At 38.0% G+C, this 22,339-nt stretch overlaps 1 protein-coding gene across 1 annotated transcript; it reads right to left on the bottom strand.

Annotated features, from left to right (window-relative positions):
• Window positions 1–13,510: 13,510 nt before the first annotated feature.
• On the bottom strand, window positions 13,511–15,460 carry LOC104212919 (protein ASPARTIC PROTEASE IN GUARD CELL 2). Its single transcript, XM_009762291.2, has one exon. It carries the CDS (start codon window positions 15,250–15,252, stop codon window positions 13,768–13,770), a length of 1,485 nt encoding a protein of 494 aa, XP_009760593.1. The 5' UTR covers window positions 15,253–15,460; the 3' UTR covers window positions 13,511–13,767.
• Between the last annotated feature and the right edge of the window lie 6,879 nt (window positions 15,461–22,339).

Below are 22,339 nucleotides of genomic sequence, written 5' to 3'. Positions count from 1 at the left end.
TGCGGGAATACTTTCTGTTCTAGGTCGCCCACCAGTAAAATGCTGGAATACATTTCAGTTCTAGGTCGCCCACCAGTAAAATGCGGGAATACTTTATGTTCTAGGTCGCCCACCAGTAAAATGCGGGAATACATTTCAGTTCTAGGTCGCCCACCAGTAAAATGTGGGAATACATTTCAGTTCTAGGTCATCCACCAGTAAAATGCGGGAATACTTTATGTTCTAGGTCGCCCACCAGTAAAATGCGGGAATACATTTCAGTTCTAGGTCGCCCACCAGTAAAATGCGGGAATACTTTCTGTTCTAGGTCGCCCACCAGTAAAATGCGGGAATACATTTCTGTTCTAGGTCGCCCACCAGTAAAATGCGGGAATACTTTCTGTTCTAGGTCGCCCACCAGTAAAATGCGGGAATACATTTCAGTTCTAGGTCGCCCACCAGTAAAATGCGGGAATACATTCATGTTCTAGGTCGCCCACCAGTAAAATGCGGGAATACTTTCAGCTCTAGGTCGCCCACCAGTATAATGCGGGCATACATTTCATAATTTTGCATTGAAGCAACTTTTTAGTCTTGTATTACAGATTTTGGAATCAGTAACCCCACCAGAAGGCGGAAGGTTACAACAGGAATCCCCAGCAGTAAACAATAAAATCCCCAGCACCGGGAAGCAGAAGGTTGCAACAAGAGGTCCCAGCATAAACTCAAGTCCATGTGTCAAAAGGAAGAAAAGCATCGGAAGAAAAGCACCGGAGGAAACACAAGCCGACAAGAAAGCAAGGCAACAAGAACAAATTTTAGTCTAGCCTAGCTTCTTGTTTTCTTTTAAGCACGGTGTAACAAGGAGATCGGTAAGCAGTGATAACAGCATGCAACAGCAGTAACATCGCAGTCCCACGGTAGTCCCAGCTACCAAAAACTTCCCGAACTACATTGACCTGATTCCTGTTTAGCCCAGGATATGTAGGAAACCTTTGAAGCAAAGGTTCGGTCAAATCTTTTTCAAAAAATGCTTCACACGGAGTACTCGGATGGGCAAAAATCGCTCGCTTTATCTTTGCACGAAAACCCTTCGTGTATCCGGGCAAAGAGGGGCAGCTGTAAGCACGTGATTTTTGCCCTATATGAGAATTACTCCCAAAAAATCCAAAAATAAAATGATTTTTCTTTGGTGTGCAATTTTGTGATATTTTGTGATATTTTGAATAATTATTTGTATTTGTCTGTGCGTGTTTATTTGATAAATTAATAAAAAATACAAAAATATGTCGCATTTTGCATGTAGGATTTAATTCTATAGTTGTTAGTAATTAAATTTGTTTTACAAAAATTAAAAAATTACAAAAATAAGCATCGTTTGCATTTTTAGCATTTAATGTCCAAATATACAATTTTATGCTTAATTAATACTTAATTGTGCGTTAATTGTTATTGAGAGTTAATTTGCACTTTATAACTTAATTTAATTCTTAATAATAGTTTAAGTATTTTTATAATTTAGTTTTAGAGAAATAAAAGAAGAAAAGAAAGCGAAAATATAAAGAAAGTCGGAATTGAGCCTCTTCTTCAAATTTCAACCCCAAGCCCAAACAATTGTCCAATCTTCCCCATGACCCGGTCCATTTCGAACTGGGTCGACCCAGTCCATAACCCAAAAGACCCAAACCCCTTTGTCTTACATTTTACAACACAAAACAAAAAAAAAAAAAAAAAAAAACAAAGCCAAAAACCCTAAAACTAAGAAAGCATCCGCCCAACACCCATTTTGCTCTTTATTCTCCAAAAGCTCAAAGACCCCATCCATGGCTGACCCTTTTGTTGCTGCTTCGTCTCCAAACGACCACCATCCACGTCGACCTCCCCATCTACTTCGCCGCTGCGTCGCCGGAAAACCCTCGGCCAAAATGGAAGGAAAACCCAATCGCTGCTTGTTTCATCTCCTTCCTCGACGAGCAGCTGCGATCCTTCTGCTTCTTATTGCTTTTGCTTCATCTTCCCCATCCGAACGACCTCCATTACTGCTTCGTCTTCAACTGCGAACAGCTCGAACAACCACGGCTTATTTCGCGAGTTGCTGCCCCACTGCGTCGTTTGCTCCGAGCTGCTGCTATTTCACTCCGTCTTCTTACTCAACGGACTGTTGTTGCTCACATTTTTGGGAGTTTCAGCTGCTGGCCATGGAAGCATCGTCGTCATTCAATGTCAAGCTCAAAGTCGAGCTCGACGTCCATGGATGACCCTCGACGTCCATGGCTCGACGAGTACTGCTTCTGCCGAACGCACCCTAGCTGCTGCCTCATCGACACAGGCAGCCATGGATGCCAGTGCGTCGACCTTCTCCATCTCCCAGTTCCTCCGAGCTGCTGCTGCCACTGGGTTCGTTTTTAAACGATGCCAAACGACCATCTTCTTTGGTCGTCTGCTCGTGTTCGTCATCGTTGGTTCGAGCTTTGGTCGAGGCTCGTCAAGTTCGTTGTTTGTTTGGTCGTTGTTCGTCGTTTCGATCCGGTTAGTATATTTTGAGTTTTATTTTTGTCCGTATTTTGTTTTGATATTTTCGAATCTAAAATCGGCAAATGTTTGTTTTGTTTATCGTTTGAATTAATTTTAGTTCATGTTCATGTGTTGTTTGTTAAAATTAATTTTCAGATTTCAAAATAGAAGTTTAATTAATTGTTTTCATATTCATTTCATGTTTGTATTATTGTTTAAGTGAATATTTGTTAGTTTGATGTTTGTTAGATACAAATTGAAAGTTAATTAAATATTTCTTCAATTTGTTTCATGTGTTTATGTATTGTTAGAAATTGTTAATATTGTTAAGTTCAAGTTTAAGTTCATAATTGTTTCTTCGTCGATCTTGTTATTTGTTTAAAGAATTTAGTTGCAATAAGGGAAGTATGTTGGTTTTAGTCATTTGAATCCGTCATTTTTATTTTTAGATTTAATTCATGTTCATATTATGTTTGTTTGATTTTGAATCCGAAATGTGTATAGTTTGATTTCTTGTTTACCATTTGTGATTATTTCTTGAATTGGTCTCATAATCTTGTTTAAAGTGTAATATAAGAATTGTTTGTTGTAATATTGTTAGAGTGGATTTTAAGTTCAATATGATTGAATTTAGAAATCTAAATATACTTGTTTGATTGTTATTGTTGTTTAAATCCGAAAAATGGATTTGTTGTTGCTAAAAATATTGTTCAATCAAATTTTAGTTGTTCTTGGTTGTTCAATTTGTGTTCATGTGATTTATTGTTGAAATGTTGTTAAAATCATGTTCATGTGATATTGTTGTTATGATGTTCATCCGTGTTCATATTGTTGTTTGAACATTGTTAGAAATTGATCATATTGTCTATATTTTGGTTAAGTTTGATTAATTGATGTGTTATAGCTGATGGGTAGTTTGGTAAATTTGTAATACGTTCAGGGGTAGTTTGGTAATTTCAGTAAGGTCGGAAGGGGTAGTTTAGGAATTGTACATTTTGTAATTGTTTATTTGAAGCATGGGGGACAAAATGAAATGGGGTGGGTTGTGATATGATTATTTAATATAAAGGGGGGACAAGATTTAATTTAAAGGGGAATCTTGCATTATTTTAAATAAAGCATGGGGGACAAAATGAAATGGGGTGGTGTGATATGTTATTTAATGTAATGGGAATGAGTGGGAAGATAATGGGTTTGGTAGAGAAAATGGGTTGATTTTAATTAATGGAAAGATTTTATGAGAGGGGTTATAAGAAGTCTTGAAATCAGAATAAAAAGGGAGGACAAGAGAAATACACAGACAGGAAAAAAACGGGAGAGAGAAACAAATCTGAAAATAAGAGAGAGAAAAGGGCTGAACATTTAAGAGATAGAAAATTCCGAAAAATATTTAAGCTTTCAAATATAAAAAAAAACTAAAAAAAAATATTCTGTTTTCTTTTGTTGTTTGAAATCAGAATTAATTGTTGTTTCATAAAAGCTGGAAGCTTTTGTTTTTTTTGGATTACTACTCCACCGGTCTGTTACTGGGTTGTTACTGTTGCTGGGCTATTGTTGCTGTGTTGTACTGATTTTACTGCTGTTGCTGATTCTCATATTCATTTTCTTTTGCTTCCAATATCAGGTACACAACTGAAAAGCTGTTTATTGTAATCCGAAATATGAAGCGTGAATACATATGAAGAATGAAAATTTGAAGTTTTAATTTCGTTTTTATTTCTTTGTTCCTTTTGTTGATTGTATTTAAGCTATTTCATGAATTACTAAATAATAACTGGAATAAGAAAATAATATCATAAGTTAGTCTGTAATAAATCAGTTCGGCAAAATAGGTTAATTCACTAGTTATGAAGGCTTCAAGATTATAGGTTGATCATGAACAAGTAGCTAAATTTAGCTAAGACACGAATTTAAATTAAACATCGTAAATTAGGCATTAAGGCATGACTTGAGCTTAAGCAAGATTAAGAGAACGTTTAAGTCTAATAAACTTTCTAATAAGCTTTAGTAATTATGGTTAAATCTAGTTTCAAATGATTGTGAATAATTAATCTCAATAATTTTTTTTTAAAAAAATAACAATGCTGAGTTTTAATCTAGCTATATTTGTTTATTTTGAATATTAGTTGTTGAATTTTTATTTTATTTATAATTTCGAAATTAAGAGTGAAATTCCTTTTTCATCAATATTTGTATTAATCAAGCAATTAGCATGTCATGTCTTCTTAAAATAATAAAAGCTAGTAATAAATTAGGATTTTCTTTCTTTATTTTAGAGACTCATTTTTATAGAAAAATGTAGTCGTTTTAAGATTTGTCCAAATAAATGAGATGAGCCTCGCTTAATGAAATGTATAGATTGCGGGGCCCTCAATAAATGTACATTTAATCGCTTAGAATTAGGGAGGAGCCGTTTTAGCAAATTTCACGGCCCTACCCAAAATAATGATACGCTAGACTCTTTAGGCGCGATTTAATTAATTTTACCTTCTTAAACTCGGATGCGCATTTCATGCGACCCAAATCTAAATCCTAAAACATTGAATAAAAATGTGTTCCGGATTGCGGGTGCATTTCATGTGACGTAATCCAAAGACATGTTTTAAACGATGTTCACAATTTTTTTAAAAAAATAATAATAATAATAATAAAGTGGTAAAGAGTTAAAATTGGCACATCGGTTCATAATTGTATTAAAATCAGATAAATAAGCCAAATATGACAATTGAGCGACCGTGCTAGAACCACGGAACTCGGGAATGCCTAACACCTTCTCCCGGGTTAACAGAATTCCTTATCCGGATTTCTGGTTCGCGGACTGTAATATGGAGTCATTCTTTTCCTCGATTCGGGATTAAACTGGTGACTTGGGACACCCTAAATCTCCCAAGTGGCGACTCTGAAATAAATAAACAAATCCCGTTTCGACTGTCCTTTAATTGGAAAAAAACTCCTTGTACCCTCGCGGGGGCGGAAAAAGGAGGTGTGACAGGCCTTACTTTGGCGATATCTGAAGCTGGTGGTGAAACCGGCCTGTGTGGGAGGCGACACCTATTTCGGTCGTGAAAGAGACCACTGTGACAGGGGGATAGAGTTCGGGGGCCCGTAATTTTTCCGAGCGGTCCATCATCATTTTGGCTGGGCCGCGCTCCCTCTTCGGCTAATAAGAGGTTGAATGGCGTGGTGGTGGATGATTACGAATCTAATTCTGACATCGATCCTGAGGACATGAGGATGTTCAAGGAAGGCTTTACCAGGGTCAATGTGAGGGCGGAAGGTCCTTCTCGCGTACTCGAGATTTCATCGAATTTTAACCTGTTGGAGGACATGGTAGAGTTGGTGCCTCAATTTGACCTTCTGTGTTCCGCCACCGAAAGTGAGTCTCTTTGGTAGATCAACGATTCCACTTTGTCATGTGGTATGGCTGGGATGACCTTGAGGGTGAGTTTCCTTTCGCCATTTTCTTTGTTTTGTGCTATTTTGCTTTCGCTGATTTCTCCCCTCTTTTTTTTAGACTTACATGCTGGAGATCGAGAGTGCTCGTAGGTCTGAGACTAGGGCCGAAGTCTTTTTGAAAATGGTCGCGAAGTATCGCCAGTATCGCAACAAGTGCCGTGAGATTCATGCGCAGCTGAGGGCGGGCAGTAATACTCAATCCGTTAGGGATGAGTTGGATAAAAGGGATGGGGAACTGATGCGGTCTATCCGCAAATGCAGTGAGCTCGAGGAGTTACTCAATAACAAAGACGAGGAGCTCAAAGTGGGCAAAGGGATTGCAGCGGAGTACGAAGACCTTCAGGTGAAGGTGCTATTTTTGCGAGCCGAGCTCGAATAAAACGCTACCAGAGTCATCGGCCTAAGTGCATAATGGATGGAGAAAGTGGCTGAGCTAGAAAAGAAGGTGGCCGAGTTGGAGAGAGCTGAGGGGGCTCGAGTGTCAGCTTTGGCAAGGGTGGTGGCGTTGGAAGACACTATCCGCATCCTTAGGTCTGAGCGGGAAGCTAATAGGGCGACGGGCACACTGAGGGAGGCACGACTCGAGGAGTGGATTGGTGAACTTGATGGGGATGCTTCGAGCCTGGGAGATGTTACGGCTCTCGAGGCTGAGAAGGCGCAGCTGTTGGCTCAGACCAGCCCTCAAGAATCTGCCCCTGTTGCTGGTCCCCACCGCTTGTATGAGTTATGGGTTCATGCTGAGGCCCAACGATATATATATATATATATATATATATATATATATATAGGGGCTTGTGGGAGGCAGTGAGCGTTCCTGAGGCCGCTTTTGAAGATGCTCGGGTGAAGGAACGTGAGGCTCGTTTTGCCTGTGGTTATGACCCTACGACACCAGAGGCCGGTGAGGGTGCTGAGATTGAAGATGGGATCCCTTATGATTATGATGATGCTGGGGGAGTAAGGCGACGGAGATGATGCCGAGTGAATTTTTTTTCCAGCTTTTGTACTTAGTTTTTTTTGTTCTTTTGTTGTTTGTTTACATCTTTTTCTTGGGGGCCCCCTTTTGGCCTTTTGTAAGGCGCCAACTGTTGTGCATGTACATTTTCTGAATAGAATAGTCGTTTTGCCTTTGGTTACATATCTTTTGACTTTCTTTCTCTCTTTTTTTTTTTGAAAAAGATCTTCGGATTTCATGAGTCCTTGATTTTTAATTGGGAATTTGAATGAGGTCGAATTTAGTTTGCTTGATCTGTGCGAGATCGGATTTTGTTTTGTTAGTTCAAATAAAGTCACTTTTGATCTGCAAATTCGAGCGAGGTTGAATTCTAACTTTCCAATTTGGGCGAAATCAATTTTGACTTGTAAATTCGAGCGAGGTCGAAAGCAAACTCGCGAACTTGGGCGAAATCAGTTTTGACTTATGTATTCGAGCGAGGTCGAATTCAGACTTGCCAACTTGGTCAAAGTCATTTTTGACTTGTATATTCAAGCAAGGTCGAATTTAAACGTGCCAACTTGGGTTAGGTTAGTTTTGACTTGTATATTCGAGCGAGGTCGAATTCAGACTTGCCAACTTGAGCAAGGTCAGTTTTGACTTGTATATTCGAGTGAGGTCGAATTCAGACTTGCCAACTTGGGTGAGGTCAGTTTTGACTTATGTATTCAAGTGAGGTCAAATTCAGACTTGCCAACTTGGGCGAAGTCAGGTTTGACTTGTATATTCGAGTGAGGTCGAATTCAGACTTGCCAAATTGGGCGAGGTCAGGGGCTGTAGGGGCGTAATTTCAAGCGAGATTGAATTTAGACTTTCGTTTGGCGATGACCGGGGGACGTAGAGATGTAAATTCGTGCGAGGTCGAATTATGACCCATTATGAGTTCGACGAGGTCAAACTTTGATTTGTTAATTCGAGCAAAATTGAATTTAGACTTCCGTTTGGCGATGGCCGGGGGCCGTAGGGGTGTAAATTCGAGTGAGGTCGAAATTGTAACCCGTTGTAAGTTCGAGCAAAGTCGAACTTTCCTTTCACTTGGCAATGGTCGTAAGGGTGTAAATTCGAGCGAGGTCGAAATTGTAACTCGTTGTGAGTTCGAGTAAAGTCGAACTTTCCTTTCACTTGGCGATGTGCGGGCTTGGTGGGATGGTGAGATTTGCTTGTTGCATTACTTTTATTGGTGAACATTACTCGTTGCTGCATCGTTTATGCGTGCGTCGGGGTGAGTCCCGATTTGTTTAATTTTGCTTTCATTGGAGAGTACTGTGCGTCGGGGTGAGTCCCAGTCTATCTAGTCCCAGTCTATCTAGTCCCTTCTTTGGCGGGATGGGCGATGAATTTTGTCGCTTATGCTTCTGAACACCCTGGGACTTGATTAATTTCGAATGAAGTTCGGGCGTGATTCGTAATATCTAGTCGGTTGAATCGGCATAGGATTGCCATGGTGAGCAGCCGTGCAAGCTTTTTGTGCTTATGTTCTGCCTGTGTTGGAGAGATTGTATGTTCCATGGGCTCACCGCCCAGTCCCAGTTCATAGAGATTTTCTTAATAATGTCGGCTTGTTCTGAGCCGTTTGTCTGTTATTTGTAATATGGTATGGTGTGGAGGGTTTTGTTCGACCGTTACCTGCGGGATTGTAGGTGCAGAACGCTGTCCTATTGTGTTCGGTGGCGCTTGTTCCTTGTTCGCGCACCTGTGAGAATGCTCGTGTTCCTGTCCCTATCTAAAAAAGAAAAAACGACAAGTTAAGCCCCAACGACATTGCCTGTTACCTTGACCTGATAAGCCGGCGAAGGGAGAAGGGCGCTATAGGATGAATCGTTTTATCCCATACTCGAATGGCGATTTCAGATTTTGTAGCCTCGTGTTTGGCTTTACCGTTAGTCGCGTCTAGGCTTCTTATGGGCTGAACATACTTTGCCCGTTGGGATCTCGATCTCGGGTTCCAATCCGATCCCGTCTGATGTACGCAAAAATAAGGGAAACATAAGTTATACTTTGTACATAAATTACTCACTATGCATACGAGTACAAAAATAAGGTAGGATAAGCCGGTTATTTCAAAAAATCACACAGTAGGCTATCGTCCTTCCCTAAGAGGTGGAAGTATAGATCAATATATAACGTTAATATAGCAAATAGGATCGCGGATGTGCTAAGTGCGTAGTGGTCGTAATCCCACTTTGAGTACTCGTATGACGTACCAAACCCATCGCTACAGCGAGACGTGGATTTTGCGTAGATATCAGACATAATTTCGATTTCATGCAAATATCTGACCCTGATTGGTTTGGTTATTTCAGAAGCTTGTCTACCACTTTTTCAAGTTGGTGTTTATACTGAAATGGTGAAGCTATGACAATCGGAAAGTGATACTTTGGCTAGTTTTAGAAAGAACTAAGATTTTGGCTAGAAAATCCCCACAGACTGTGTCAAATTGTTCGACCAAAAAGATTTAGACTTTAGGTTGAACTAATTAAATAAGAAGGTTTTGGGTAAATTCTGGTCAAAGATAAGTTACCCTAGATCTAAGATAGAAGATATGAATAAGCAAACAAAGCAAACATAAGATTTAACTGTAATATTGATTAAATCCCATTATATAATAAGAGGATGGTGATTTTCATAACATTGAACAACAATGAAGAATACATGGATGGAAAAGGTCACCGATCTTTAACAAGGTGGAACCCCATATATTTGGTGTGATGAGACTAACGATATATATTGAGGATCTAAGCTTCCTTGCTTCTTTCTTCTTCATGGAGAGAGAGAGAGAGATGAAGATCCCTCATTTTCTTAGAGAACATGTCTGTGTGTGGATTTGTATCAGCTCCCCCTTTCTTCTTTTTCTCACTTAGTTTATATACTAGGTCTTCTCCTTTACCCATTGGTCATTAACTATAGTACTTAAGTCATTTGATTATATTACGGACCGACCCCTTGAAATGTCGTAATATCCAGTTCGCCTCTCAAGCATTCCGAATACATGACCTCGGCCGTGGCCGAGGTGCGTGTCGTTACAACGTGGTATGGATACGACAGTCCCATGTAACTTTTCATCATCCCTTCCTACGCCGATTCTTGTCTGGTCAGATTTTGACCTATACAATAATGTGTATTGAAAATAATGTAAGTAAACGCCAATTTTGGACAAACAAGGGCGGATTCATTATCCAAATCATGGGGCACGTAAATCTATCATCTCTCCGTCATACTATTTATATTATGTACATATTTTTTAAAATTTCTCTAATCTTATTTGTTGGCTCTCATGCTCCAAAAAAACTAAATGATGTACTAACTGGTTGAATATTGGATATTAACCCAAAAGAATAGGGATCGATCCCTATTTAGTACTTTTTTTAGTGGTGTACCCATGTTCTAAAAATCTTAAATCCGCCTCTAGATAAATGTAGTAAAGTCTTAAAACTCGACCATCCTAGACCTAAACCCATGCATATGTGAAGCTACATTGTCACAATATTTTGACACCATTTACACAATTCTGTGCACGTCATTGGTACGTTCAACCTCGAAAACTCATTTAATATGCATGCAGTCAACGGGGCGGCTCTAAAGGCTTGGGTAGTGAGGTCGTCGCCTTCTGCCCCCAAAATTTGAAGGCCCCAAATTTGTTTTAAATTCTTCTTCTTCTTCTTCTTCTTCTTCTTCTTCTTATTATTATTATTATTATTATTATTATTATTATTATTATTATTATTATTATTATTATTATTATTATTATTATTATTAGGCAAAATACATACTTTATCCATCGATCTTGTCCCCAAATCCCTCTTACACACCTATTAAAGACGAGAATAATATTACACACCAAAATTTTTAAAGGTGTGTCAATTATACACCACTTCGATGTTTGACCACATTTGCTTAAAGATTGCTATTACACGCGCCAATCAGCGTCTGACACGTGTCATAAATCGTTAAAAAAAGAAAAACTGAAAAAAACCTCTGCCCCCAACCTCCACTCCTCATCTTCCCAAAGAAAAAAATACAGAAAAAACCTCCACCCCCTCCTCATCTCCCCAACCCCATCATCTTCTCCACCACCACCATACTACAACCACCCTTCCACTACAAGAACCTTCTTCCCTAACTATAGATTCAACTCTTTGCCCGATTTTAAACAAGTTTTAACAACATCTATCACAAATCCTTATAGAAATTTCAAAATCAAGCTCAAACCCAAAGCTTCAAACTTGTTAATGGTGTTTTTTGAATTTCATCAAAATTAATCACCTAAGTAAATTTTTATTCAACAATAATCACGAATTCAAACTAATTTTTAAGGTTATGAAACACCAAAATCAACAAGACCCGATTAAATTTTTAAGCTTTTTCAAAAGGTCAATAATGGTAATTTTTACAAGACCCAATAGCTCCTCTTTTCTTCTTCCTTTTCTTTTTCTTCTTAGTCATGAGGGTTGAAGAGACGAAATATGAGGGGCTATACAAAATTAGGATGGAGGTTGGGGAAGAAGACGAAATGGGGGGAGGGGGGGGAATCGCTGGGGTGTGGGTTTGGGAAGAAGACATGGGTTATATTTTTTTCTTTCACTTGTAAAGAAAATAGTTAAAAAAGGGGAAAATAAAATAAAAAACTTAATTTCAGATGAATTTTGTTGTTTTCACGCGCCTCTTTTATGTGTAATACACGCGTGTGACACATGGCAAAAGAGGTGTGTAATTGTCACACTTTTAAAAGTTTTGGTGTGTAATACTATTCTCGTGTTTAACATGTGTGTAAGAGGAATTTGAGTACAAAGTCGATGGATAAAATATGTATTTTGCCTTATTATTATTATTATAATATAAATTGTATAAATAATTAGTATAAAGAAAAGCGTTACCGTTTATTTTTTGTTATTAGATTGGGGTTATTTTATATCAATAAATTCATAAATTATGATAGTTTCCTTTACTAATTAATTAGTATATTTGCTTCAATCTCCAATTTTTATTTTATTCTTTTTATATAGGAATTAAATCATATATATCGGCAACATAATGAGTTTCTTTTACAACGTTTTCTCAAATTGCATGAACACAAAAGCATTCATGCACCCGTTTTCTTTTAGTGTAATTCGACATATTATATTAAGGTTATTTATAATTTATTTTAGATATTCACCAATAAATGCTACTTAATAGAATAAACTACAATTATCGTATAAATTGATCATAAGGAATAAATATTTTTAACACCGTTAACATCCGATAGTCCACCACTTTATTTTTTATGCTCTTCTTCCTATTTTTTTTTAAATTCGCTTATTTTATTTTAAATGATTAATTTATTGTTTAGAAAGTAAATTTTATTGTTAGTGTAAATATTTTATAAAATAAATTTAAGGACCTCTTAATATAGTTTCGCTTGAAGCCACGAGATCCATTGAGCCGCCCTCGCAATCAACATTAAAGAAATAAAGAAAGTTATAATCTACATGTATAGTCATACATTGATAAAGAAAGTAAGAAAGTAGGAAAGGAATCTCTCACAAATTTGAAAAAAATTGAAGAGTTAAAAAGTCAGTTGTTGGACAATGCAATGAGAAGCGCTGTTGTTTTGTCAGGAATTCAGGATATATATCACGTTCATATTACCTGTGGGGACTTTGAATTATTTCTTCTCAATTAATGAGAAAAAGAAAGAAAAGAGTGAGGGGTTGGGAAGAAGAAAAAGGGTTCTCTTGGATCCTCTTGTTTTGCAAAAAGGGTCCTCTAACACCCACACTTTTGACTCCATGCATGTCTCCCTCAGCAATGTTTTGACGATCATTATTTAACACTACGTTATGCTTAACACTTTTTCTAATTTTTAGTTGCGGGAATCAGGATTTTAATTAAGAAAAATTAAAATATAACAAAGATAAATATATAAGAAAGTCAAAGAGATTCAATATATAGTATACATGCTTAAAAAATATTACCTAGCTATACAATATAATATTCCAGCGAAAAGATGTCAATTGACACTCTTTGGACGAAGTACCTTTATTTAACACTTTTGTAGTTATGTTAAAGGGCACCCCAGTGCACGAAACATCTCGCGTTTACGTAAGGTCCAGAGAAGAATTGCATCCCAAGGGATATGATGTACGCAACCTATTCTAATACAAGTATCGGCTCGAACTACTATCACTCCAAGACTCCTTTCTTTGTAGTTCTGTTTGCACCATTTTAATGGGTAACAAGTATACCATAGTACAAAATTCTCCCCAAAGATATCTTTATTGAGGAAAGCTGATCAATGACTATAAAATAATGTTTACTAGCTAGAATCTCCGTTACTCCCTAAAAAAAGTAAAGAAGATACCTTTGGGATTTTAATCATTAGGTGCTGCGAAGACTAGCCACATAAGTTTACTTAATTAAATATTAAAGTACATAATTAATAGCAATATATGATCACGGGCGGAGCTAGAGTGTCAGGAGCGGATTCAGCTGAACCCAGTAATTTTGGTTCAAACATTGTATTTGTCTTAAAAGAATTCATTGATACTCAAACACTGTATATATAAATTATTAATTTAGAACCCAATAGCCTAAAACGATTAGAATCCCGAATCCATAAACTTAAAATCTTGGCTCCGCATCTAATGGTTACATTCTTACTTCATATCCCAATCATAGTATTTTAATAAAGGAACTACTACTTATATTATAACATATATACTAACAAATCTTCACTCGATAATCTCACGAGGATTCCTTCCTCTTCCTAATTCACCTTCTCCCTATTCCTTGTCATTTCTTTCAAAAAAAATAAAAAACATTTACTTTACATATAATTTAATTATAAGCTAGCAAATATTAGGACCAAATCCCACAAAACCATTTGCTCCATCAAAAGAAATTTGGATGCCTTCTTGCTGGATGTTTCCTATAATGGAAAGTCCTGATGCTGATGGAGCAAATGCAAAGCAAAATGTACCCTTGTCATTCACTGGAATTAGAAAGTTTCTAGCTGGAAGGGTTAGTATTTGCCCACCCATGAGGAAAAATGAGACGGTTGGTACCCGAACCGTTACGAACCCGTTTAGATCATAACACGTGTCGAATATTGAGATTGCGGGTGCCCGAGGAAGGCTGGCGGTTTCGGCTACGAATGCATCTCGAAACGCCACATACACTGCTGCAGGAAACCGTGTCACGGCCGTTCCAGTGTCCATGACCACTCCACCATCTCCGAGCTCGGTTATCTTAAATACATCCTCTGATATTGGTATTCGAGCACCTCCAATTCCAAGACCCGTTAATCCGATATAGTAAAAACTCGGGCCTAGTGGATTTCGGATCAACGGTACCCATGCTGCACCCACGGGTAATACTCCGCGACCGAACTCAAGCGACCCGGTTGATTCGGTGCCCCGACTCACTAAACAATAACTAAATGCCCCACCCGTTTGCCCACCAAGTTGGCCCACAAGTGACATGGACCCACCACCAAGGCCCAACAAACCAGCAGCTGCAGTAAACATGCCACTATTGCTATGTCCACACCCAATAGCCACATTTTTAACCATACTATGACCAAAAGTAAGTGTTTCAATAGCAATTGTACCTCTAGTGTATGAACCATCACCGTATAGAACCTCATACTTGCACCGACCCGCATGGCAACCCGAATTCTCAACCCGATTACACACCGACGAACCGCATGACACTCCGGCAAATGATCCGGAAAGAGACGGGTCAAATACCGGGTCGGATTGGTGATAGCATTGGGTACAGGGCTGACACTGTACCCAAACAATATCACTGCCAGAATCAATAACCATATATTGGTTCCTAGCTGGACTACCTACACCAATCCTAACAAAATATTCACCACTTCCTTGGTCCATACCCGAAATCACATTCGACCCGAATTCCTCGACCCGATACACACCACCACCAGTGATTCTGTGAATGAGACTAGACACCCTTTTTATATCTCTTTTCATACGAGCCTCAAACATTTTGCTATGGTTAGAGAAATAATTGGAAAAGTGTAATTTGTCTCTGTGAATTAACTTGAGCTTCCAGTTTTTCTGTTCTTCTCCATTTTCTTCACCATTTTCATTATCAAAATGAAAGTCTTCTTCTTGTTTTTCATGTGGGGTTTGGATTTTTGTAGAAAATTGGGAAATGGTTTCTTGAACATTGAAATTTTCATGAGTGGGATATGGGAATATTGCATGGGCTGTAGTTGAGTTATTGATTTCACTTGCAGCTGTTGTATTTGTGGCAGTAAGAAAAATGAGCACAATTAACAAAACTAGTATCTTTTGTAAGGGGACAAACATTTCTTGTTTGTTTATTGTTTTAGGATTTATTTCTCTTCAATGGTTTTGGAGGTGTGTGGAAGTGGTGGTGAGAGGGAAATTGTAGATTTATTTATTTAAGGGGTTTTGGATGTGAACAAGAAAAAAAAAAGGGGATTGAGAGAGGGTATATAGGGTGGTGATTGTGGGGTTGGAGAAGAGACTTTGGCCTAGTTTTGGAGGGTAAGAAATAATTGAATGATGAGATTTCATTTTCGTGTTTCTTAGCTTCTATATATACGCTAGAATACATACATACATATATATTTGATCTGAATTATCTACATTGACCGTGTAAAATATTTTTACGCATCACATCTCGTTTTATTGTTAACAATTACAGTCAAACATCTTTATAACAGTCTCATTTATTTCGATATTTTTTGGCTAATATAGTATTGTTATAGAGGATATATATATATATATATATATATATATATATATATTACAACATAATATAAAAATCGGTTCTGAGAAAAACTTGACTTTTATAGTGAATGATAGTTATATAGGGATGTTATTATAGAAAAGTCTAACTGTAATTACAATTTTATAAATCACTAATTCATATAAAAATTATGTATATTAGTAGTGTAATTTACCTTTCGTAACAAGTTAATAGTACCTTTTTTAGAAGCATTAGGTTTCCGATCAATGTTTATAATAAAAATTACTAGTAATTATTGTTATATCGAGGAAGAGGTAAACCCGAAAATAAAGAAGATAAAAGAACACCAAATTTAACGTGGAAACCCTTCAAATCGAAGGTAAAAAATTACGGGATCACAAAGATCCAAAAAGCTTCACTATAATAAAAAGAGGGTTATCAAAGTTCTCCAAATTAGATGCACAATAAGTGCCAAACACGGAGCAACAAGAGTAATACCGAATTAATTGAAGAAGGAGGAAAAGCCACAAAAATGGAGTTGTTGTTCGGGGCTCGAAATTGGATGCTACGAGTGTCTAATTCGATCTCCACCGTCCAAATCAAAGACTATGATATTATGAACACTCAGTCAAAATTTCAGCCCAATCCAACAGTTAACGAATCAGAAAAACGTGATTTGAAGCTGGCTGGTCGGAACAAAAATCTGCAGCAAAACACTTTTTCTTCTCTCTTCTCTCTTGATGAAAGCTCTCTCAAAAATCACTTTTATGTGCTAAAGTCTTTCAAAGACTTATACCAATGAGCATAAAACAATTCTTCAAGGTTGTCATATTTATAGATAATGAGTGGTACTTTCTCTTAAAGTCAAAACCAACTCTAAATAGGAATAAAACTGAATCCAATTCCGAATAAGAATGGAAACTAAAAGAGAATAGGATTAGGCCATTGGACCTTTGGCTGGACAACATGGGCATGAGCCCAATAAACTTCCTCTCTAGCCAAGGGTCCAAATATGTCTTCAAGTAAAGCAACTATTGACAGGCTTTATGCCTGCCAATTTTCTGCAAAACGCATGTTTACCTGCAAGCTTAACAACGAAGTCCTTAGGCTGCTCCATATAAATCTCCTCATCTAAATCACCATGAAGAAAATTAGACTTTATATCCATTTGTTCAACGTCTAAATCTAGACTCACGGCTAAGCATAGAACCGCACGAATAGAAGACATTTTCACAATAGGGGGAAAAATTACATCAAAGTTAACTCCCTTCTTCTGGCCAAAACCTTTAACAACTAACCTCGCCTTGTACCTAGGTGTAGAGGTTTGGTTGTCTTGATTTACTCTGAATATCCATTTGTTTGATAAAGCTCTCTTACCTTTCGGTAATTTCACTAACTCATATGTGCCATTCTCATGGATTGATTTCATCTCATCTTCCATGGCTTCTATCTACTGATCTTTATGAGTAACTTGCATAGCTTCATCATAGTTCTCAGGTTCTCCTATGTCAGTCAAAAGTACATACTGATCATGAGGATAGCGCATGGATTTTTGCTTCCCCCTTGTAGATCTTCTAAGAGAGGTCTTAGGAGCATTCAAATTAGTTATCTGAGCAGGAATTGGTTGTTGATCAACCACAACTTCATCAACTGGAGCATCTATAACATCTACACCATGATGATCATTTTGATCTTGGTCACTATCTTCATTATTGTCTTGGGTTCTTTCATGTGCAATAGGTATCTTAGTAATAGAAACCGGATCATTATCAACTAAGCTCTCATTACTTTGAAAATCTATCTTCTCAGCTTTGTCAATATCTTCAATAGTTTGGTCTTCAGAGAATATTGCATCATGACTTCTAATAAGTTTATTGACAATAAAATGATACCCAAACTCATCTTGACCATAACCGATAAAGATGCATTGCTTAGTTTTGACATCTAGTTTCGATCTCTCATTTTTTAAAACATGCACACAAGTTTTACATCCAAAAACTCTCAAGTGATCATAAGAAACATCTTTGGCAAACCAAAATCTGTCTGGGACATCACCATCCAAAGCAACAGCAGGAGACAAATTGATAACATAAGCAACAGTATTAAGTGCTTCATCCCAAAATGTATTTGGAAGTTTAGCTTCTGAAAGCAAACATCTAACTCTCTCAACTAGAGTTCTATTCATCCTCTCTGCCCAACCATTCAATTAAGTCGTCTTGGGCAGAGTTTTCTGATGACGAATTTCTTGTTTCTTGCATTAGTTATTAAAGGGAGAACAATATTTGATCACGCCCAACTACGCCTTATAAAAAGGACAAGCGGTCGTTGCAAATATAATCCGGGTATTTAGCCTAGAGTCGAATCCCACAGGGAATTAACCTACCAACTACTGTTGTCAGACTCACCGAATTCTCCGTAATCAACTTCCCAGATATTTTGAATAACACTTGGTGATATTTTTACTAACTATAACTGAATAAAATTGAGTAAACTGAAAGCTAACTATGATTGAGTTGTAAACAAATAAGAGAAGGATCTAAGGTTCTTTGTGATTTCCCCTATTGATGGAGTCTCTTCCTGTTATATTTCGTATAGATTTGCCTAATCGTCTCTATCAATCATTAGCACTCTTACTACCGTAACTCTCTCCCGAGTAATTATGATAATTTACTAGACGCACTCTCCCGAGTTACGCTAGTTGGCGTTTATTGCAGCTCACTTAGATCCTACCCAGGGTTTTGTTATCCCTGATCCTACCTTTAAACCCTCGATTATTGATCTCTCATATACTTCGGGAGTGGTGTTGTTTAACAACTGCCTAAACATGCACTCTCTCCCGAGTAATACATATTAAATAGACACAACTAATTAAGGATCTTATCAATTAACTACAACAAGAACGTAGTTGAACAAATAGATATTAAACTGGGCAAACTATATTAACACAACAAGAAGTTCATCCCTCAACAGGTTCCATCAAAACCTTAGACTAAATAATTAGCTACTCATAATCGTGTTCATAATTACAACAGCAAAATTCATCATGAATGATAAAAACAAAAGGAAAAAAGTAGAACTCGATGCCGAATTTTCCCCCTTGCCTCTTCTTGCCTTCAACAAAGCTATAAAAACCTTGATAATCTCTTTTTGGGCGAGCTGGACCTTATATAGGTTAAGTGAAATTACCCCCAACTTCCAAGTTTACCCCTGAAATATCTGCGCCTCAGAGTGAACTAGCGCGGCCGCGCATATGGCTGAGTGCGTTGTCCCATTTTTCTCTAGCGTGGTCACGCTAAGGCCACGCTTGGCTCGCGCTAGAGTGGATCATCATTTTCTCTCTTATTTTCTTTCTTCTTTCACACGTACTCAGCTCTGAGGGCTTCCCTTGCTTTAATTTAGCTCCAAACACTGTCCTAAGTCCTCATAAGCACAACTTGCTCCTGCAAAACATGAAATTCACAATTAGAGCCAATTTATCATCATTTAACCTTCCTAGAACGGTGAAGCATAGTCAAGTTAGGGCATAAATAGTCGTCAAACTACATGAATCTAGCCTATTATCAACACCCCACACTTAAATCATTGCTAGTCCCCGAGCAATCCACCATACTCTATAAAGGTTCCTTCACTAAGCTTTTCCCTAACGTATCACACCAAGAACATATCACCAAAGTTGCGTCTAGTAGTGTAACATCTATTCCTCAAGAGTCGACTCTCACGTGCCGTGCAATATTCATATTTTGCTCAAATTACTCTATACAGAGGTCAAGACTTACCTTTCCTTCGTGAATCAAATGCCCTCACATCACACAAGAGAGTAGTTCTACAAATAATAATATTAAGAACAATTAGGAACTTAGATAGGAAAAATTCACTCACTCTCAGAAAGAACATTCATCTTCCACAAAGATGCACCATAGGCTTGCCCATAGTGTACTACTCTACTAATCGAGCTCATTGAGTCTAAGATCAATTAAGACTTCATTTGGTTGTAATGTAAGCTAAGGGACGTGTAGGATATATTTTGATATAGTGACTAACCTCCCTAAGCACTTTTAATATAATCACTTCCGCATTCAGAACCATACTTATGTCAGACTAGACATTCCACCACACTTCTATTTATAATACCCCAAACTTCTTTAGGTGAATTGTATCAAATCACCACTTATTAAGGACTACATTTACTTATTTTTTTTCTTTTTAAGTGGCGCTTATTCTTTCATTTTTTTAAACACTGCACCCTTTTCTTTTTTTATTTCATTGGTTCAACTCAAAAACCAAACCACCACCCCACACTTTAACTTTTGCATATTTTCTAACCATTCAAGTGCTTTTGGGAGGTAAAGGGGTTCAAACAGATGGACCGTTCAAACAATTGGGTAAGGTTTGTAATGTGGTTGCCAAAGAAATAGACTTATAGGCTCAACGGGGTTAACTACGATGTATCATGTTTAGGTGGGTCTACTTTATATATCTGGCTTAACAAAGAAATGCCTATATCACTTCTAAGACTGAATAAAGTTACTATTTTGCTTTGCAAACACAGAGGGCAAATTCTAGGCATCAAATGCAGAGCATAGAATACAATACAACTCACACACACATGGCACATGGCACATGACTCACTCCAAATTGGCTTATCAAAACACTCTCGTTGAGTATTCAAGTCAGTTACAAACATACAATTTAAGGCACGCTAGTAAGAATCAACAACTAAGACTAAGCGTCACACTCTAGTGTCTACTGTGTTCCGGTGTTTCAACACTAAGGGATTCTCTTCCTATCTAGCTCATAGCCCATAAGTACTAACTGAAAACTAGAAACAAAACAAACAAAAACTAACTACACCCAGTTCAAGAAAAACCCATGGAAAAGAACCGCGACCCAAAGAAAAACCAAGGGGGAGTTACTACACTACCTAAAATAGAAAATCTTTTTGGTATTTTCTTTAGACTTACTTCCCTAAAGAAAACTATCTAGAAGATCCGTCATCAGGAAGAGTCCAACATATTTCTGGTTTTTTTTTTAGATTTTCTCGTCGACTTAGACCCTTAAGAACCCCATCGAAAGAGATCCGTCATCGGGACAAGTCAACTTACCTAATTCATCTGCTACTCAAACCCACAAAAACAAAGAAAACATAAAACAATCAAGAAAAATAAAGAAAACATAAAACAATCAAGTTCTTACATATATACACATACATTGAAGTATCCACCACCTCACACTTGAAAAGAAGACATGTCCTCATGGTATACAAAATAAAGAACAGTGAGGTAAAAGAACTTCTCTGATTGATCAATCTTGATCGGAGACCGTCCTCGGGTCCACATGACATGCACGACCTAGAGCTTAAAACCATCTCAATATTTTCTTCTCAGATTTAACCTGCTAGGTTGCCACCGCATCAACACGCATACCTAAGCCAGCGATCGAGGTACGCAACCCTGCCACCTCCTGCTCTAAAGCAGTTAATCGGGTAACCCGACCGACCCCAGATGGTCCTGCATCTTCTGCAACCTGCGCATGGGCGCGCGACTCAGCTCTTACTTCCTCCATCTCATCCTCCCCTTCCTCAGATTCATCAGAGTCAGCACTATCATCACCACCAAGTGCCATATGATCCTTCCTAGTAGTCACATTAATAGCTCGAAACTTGGAGTCTCTCGACACTATTCCATCCACATTCAAATTTTCTAGCACCTGAGCTGCCCTACAAAGCCTAGTGACTAGTGAGGGGAAAAAGAAACCATACCTCTTCACCGGACAGCGTGTAAACATCTCCTCGTGCATAATCTTGGCCACGTCAAAGTTGTGACCATTTATAAAGCACCAAATTAGAGCAGCTCGAGGAGCATTTACTTCCGTGGTGTTGGAAGACGGGATCACGCGGTTGTTGATAACATACAGCCAGCACTTCCCTTCAAAGGTGAGTGTCGTTGAGTGGAACTTCTTCCCATATTTCATCCACACAATTTCCTTGCCAGGTACACAAATGGTTTCAAAGAACATCTCCCATTGAGTGTATTTTCTGCCATAAGATTCATAAAAATCCTCCATTTCTGCCACAGGTATGGGCAACTAGTATATCCTCTAAATAGCCTCAACAGAGGCATCCAGAGCCTTCTTGGGCAATGTTACTACACCATTCACATGTTCCTTTACGTTGGCATAGAATTTGCGGACAATCATCAAATTCCCATCGTCCGGCTCTATAAAGAAGATTTGCAGCCCCTGCCTGACCAACTCATTATACAAGTTGGGGCTGCCAAGTTGGAGTGACCCTATATCCATGCCCCTCTTCGGTATTGGTTTCTTGGAGGCCTTATCAACAAAACTGTCTTGAGGAGCCTTGGCGGAGACAAACCTATTACTATTAAAAGGACGAACATGAGCTGATGAGCACACTCTGGAGGATCCAACTTGACCGCTAGATGAAGCACCAGTGGTTCGGCGTTTCCTAGAAGGTGCCATAGTACCTGGAGGAAGAATATCATTAGCACAACACAAAAAAATGTGACTCAACTGCGGTTACTCAGAATTCACCTTTACAATTGGTCACAATTATCATTGACACTCATTCTAGCATTTTAACAAACATGTTGTGGGCATCATTCACTGGAACTCCAAATTAATCATGTTTTAACCCAATAACCACCACAATTACCCCACATTCAC

Source organism: Nicotiana sylvestris, chromosome 4 (assembly GCF_000393655.2).
Source record: "Nicotiana sylvestris chromosome 4, ASM39365v2, whole genome shotgun sequence".
NCBI classification, from domain to species: Eukaryota; Viridiplantae; Streptophyta; class Magnoliopsida; order Solanales; family Solanaceae; genus Nicotiana; species Nicotiana sylvestris.
The sequence above is the reverse complement of the archived record's forward strand: the minus strand, read 5'-3'. Positions and strand labels throughout refer to the sequence as shown.